Source organism: Oratosquilla oratoria, chromosome 23 (genome assembly GCF_046742065.1).
Source record: "Oratosquilla oratoria isolate Oo_2021 chromosome 23, ASM4674206v1, whole genome shotgun sequence".
NCBI lineage: Eukaryota > Metazoa > Arthropoda > Malacostraca > Stomatopoda > Squillidae > Oratosquilla > Oratosquilla oratoria.
In genome coordinates, this window is record NC_134799.1 from 51409369 (window position 1) to 51411868 (window position 2500).

At 51.4% G+C, this 2500-nt stretch overlaps 1 protein-coding gene across 1 annotated transcript in view; it reads right to left on the reverse strand.

The window, feature by feature from the left end:
* The window catches only part of LOC143037807 (uncharacterized), a 755-nt gene extending 457 nt beyond the window's left edge, over window positions 1-298 (reverse strand). The window contains exon 1 of the mRNA XM_076206364.1: window positions 103-298. Coding sequence (XP_076062479.1) covers window positions 103-298 — 196 coding nt within the window. The remainder of the gene's footprint in view (window positions 1-102) is intronic.
* Between the last annotated feature and the right edge of the window lie 2202 nt (window positions 299-2500).

The following is a 2500-nucleotide window of genomic DNA, read 5'->3' on the forward strand; positions in this document are numbered from 1 at the left end:
GAGGTGACTTGCTCCGGGAGGCCAAATCTAGCGATCATACCTCTGAGGAAGGATGTAATGTAGGACGAGGTGGTACTATCCTTCGTGATTATAGCCTCCAACCAGTGGGTCGATCTATCAATGGCGGTGAAAAGGTAGCAATGACCTTTCGACGGGGGATCAGTGGGCCGACAACGTCGACATAAATATGTCCGAAGCGTCGTCGGCGTTGATAAAATGATCCGATGCCTGATTCAATGTAATAATGAGTTTGAGTTTTGCTTTGCTGGCAGGCGATGCAGGACCTGGCCCACTCCATTGCGTCCTTGGAGATGCTTTGCCAGATGAATTTCTATTTCATGAGTTTTGCAATGACGCGCCCCGAAGGGTGAGATAGGCCAAGTATTAAGTTGCACATTTGACGTCGGAAGGCGGCTGGGATGAGAAGTCGTGGGTGGCCGGAACTGATTTCACAGAGATTGGTGTGCTTGTCGTGAAAAGGAACATCCTGTCACTTAATGGATGTGATGGATATCCTATAGGCAAGTGTTTCAGGATCCTCCCGTTACTCTCTGGCGATGGCTTCGTAGTCGAGATCGAGATGAATTACGTCGATGGTTATTCGGAAGAGGGCGTCGAGGACGATGTTGTTTGTAACTGGAACGTGCCTGATGGTGCATTTGAACTAAGCTATGGCGGAGAGGTGGCGGCGCTGTTTGGCAGACCAGGCGTCCTATTGTTTCGTGAAAGCGTGCTTTAGAGGTTGATGGTCGGTGGTGGGGATAAATGAGGAGCCTTTGAGGAAGTGGAGAAAGTGGCGGAGGGCGTGGTGGATGGCAAGGACCTCTCTGCCGAGAAGTTGTTCGAGCACACCTCCTATGGCGACATTGCTGGCGTCCGTTGACAATTGTATCTGGGCACCTGGTGCAGGGAAGAAGAGGGTTGGTGGCATGGTCAAGGGCCTTTTTGGCATTGAAGAAGGCAGCTTGCATGGCGGGGTTCCATAGGAGATACTTCGGTTTTCCGTGAAGGGCGTTTTAGAGTGGGTGCAGCATTTGCGCGATGTTACGGAGAAAACGGTGGTAGAAGCTGACCATCCCATTAAATTCCTGCAGGGTTTTGATGGTGGTGGTATTTGGGGAACTTGTCGATTGCGGCGATTTTATCCTGCTGGGGGCGAACACCGTCAGGAGAGATGAGGTGTCCCAAAAATGGGACGGACTCTTTTCCGAAGCTGCATTTGTCGAAACGGTCGACGAGGCCATTGTCCTGGAGACGCTCGAGGATGGTCCGCAGGTGTTGGAGATGCTGGTAAGGCGAGTTGAAGAATACCGGGATATCGTCGACATAGCAGACGCAGAAATCGAGGTCGACAAGGTTGCTGTCCACTGGGCCCTGGAAGGTCGCACATGAATTTCGCTAGCCGAAGCAGGAGTAAATAAAAGTGTACGTTCCAAAGGGGGTGGTCATTTTGGTTTTTAGGATGTCGGCTGTATATACAGAAACTTGGCAGTAGCCCTTCAGAAGGTCCTGTGTCAAAAAATCTTGGCGCTGTTGAAGTATATGGTGATGTCGGCGATGTTTGAGTGGGTAGTGGTCAGGTTCCGTCCGGTGGTAGTCTCCACAGCGGCGCCAGGAACCACCGATCTTCTTGATGAGGTGGAGAGAGGAGTACCAAGGGCTGGAGGCTTTTTGGCAGAGGCCTAACCTCTGCATCTCCTAGAATTTTTTTTTTTTTTTTTTTTTTTTTTTTGGTAATGGTGAGTTTCTCAGGGGGTAGGTGGCGGTATTTGGAAGATACCGAGGGCCGAGACGTCTTGATGTAGTGTCACAAGCCATGTTTAGCTGACGTCTTTTGTGTCTGTCGCAGCTCAGACTTGAAGACGTCGGGAAATTTCATGAGCAGGTGGGCGTAGAGTATTCTAGCGTTGATGGCGGCGACTGTGGTTTGCTGTTGCGCGATTTGCAGGGGCGTCGAGGTGGATACGGCTGCACAGACCAGGCGGCTGTTGGCGACGTCGACAAGTAACCTGTAATGAGCAAGAAAGTCAGCACCGAGGAGAGGCGGCCTGACGCCTGCCAGAATGAAACTCCAGGAGTGCTGGCGATTCCCGAAGGTGAGGTGCAGGCGTTTTCACCTGTATGTGGCTATGGCAGTGCTATTAGCAACGACGAGCCTAATGCCAACGTCCTTGGGGACCCAGTATTCTGCAGCGGATACAGGGAATATGGACCTGCAAGTGCCGGTGCCGAAAAGCAAACAACGTGTAGAGGACTTGCATTTGATGTAGAGGCCCGTCACACCTGTAGAGGCCACTGCCATGAACGGTGGCCGTTTTAGGCGCTTTTTGTCTAGGTATATCCTGGTCGGTATTTCTTGACGAAGGCACCGAATCTTGTGTGGTAGTAATACAGGAATAGAATGGCGGTGGTCCTGCGCTGTTGTTCTTGTTCTTGGTGCTGTTGGAGCCTGTTGGTTGGTGATGCTGCTGCGGTGGCGATTTCGTCTTTGATGTCTTTA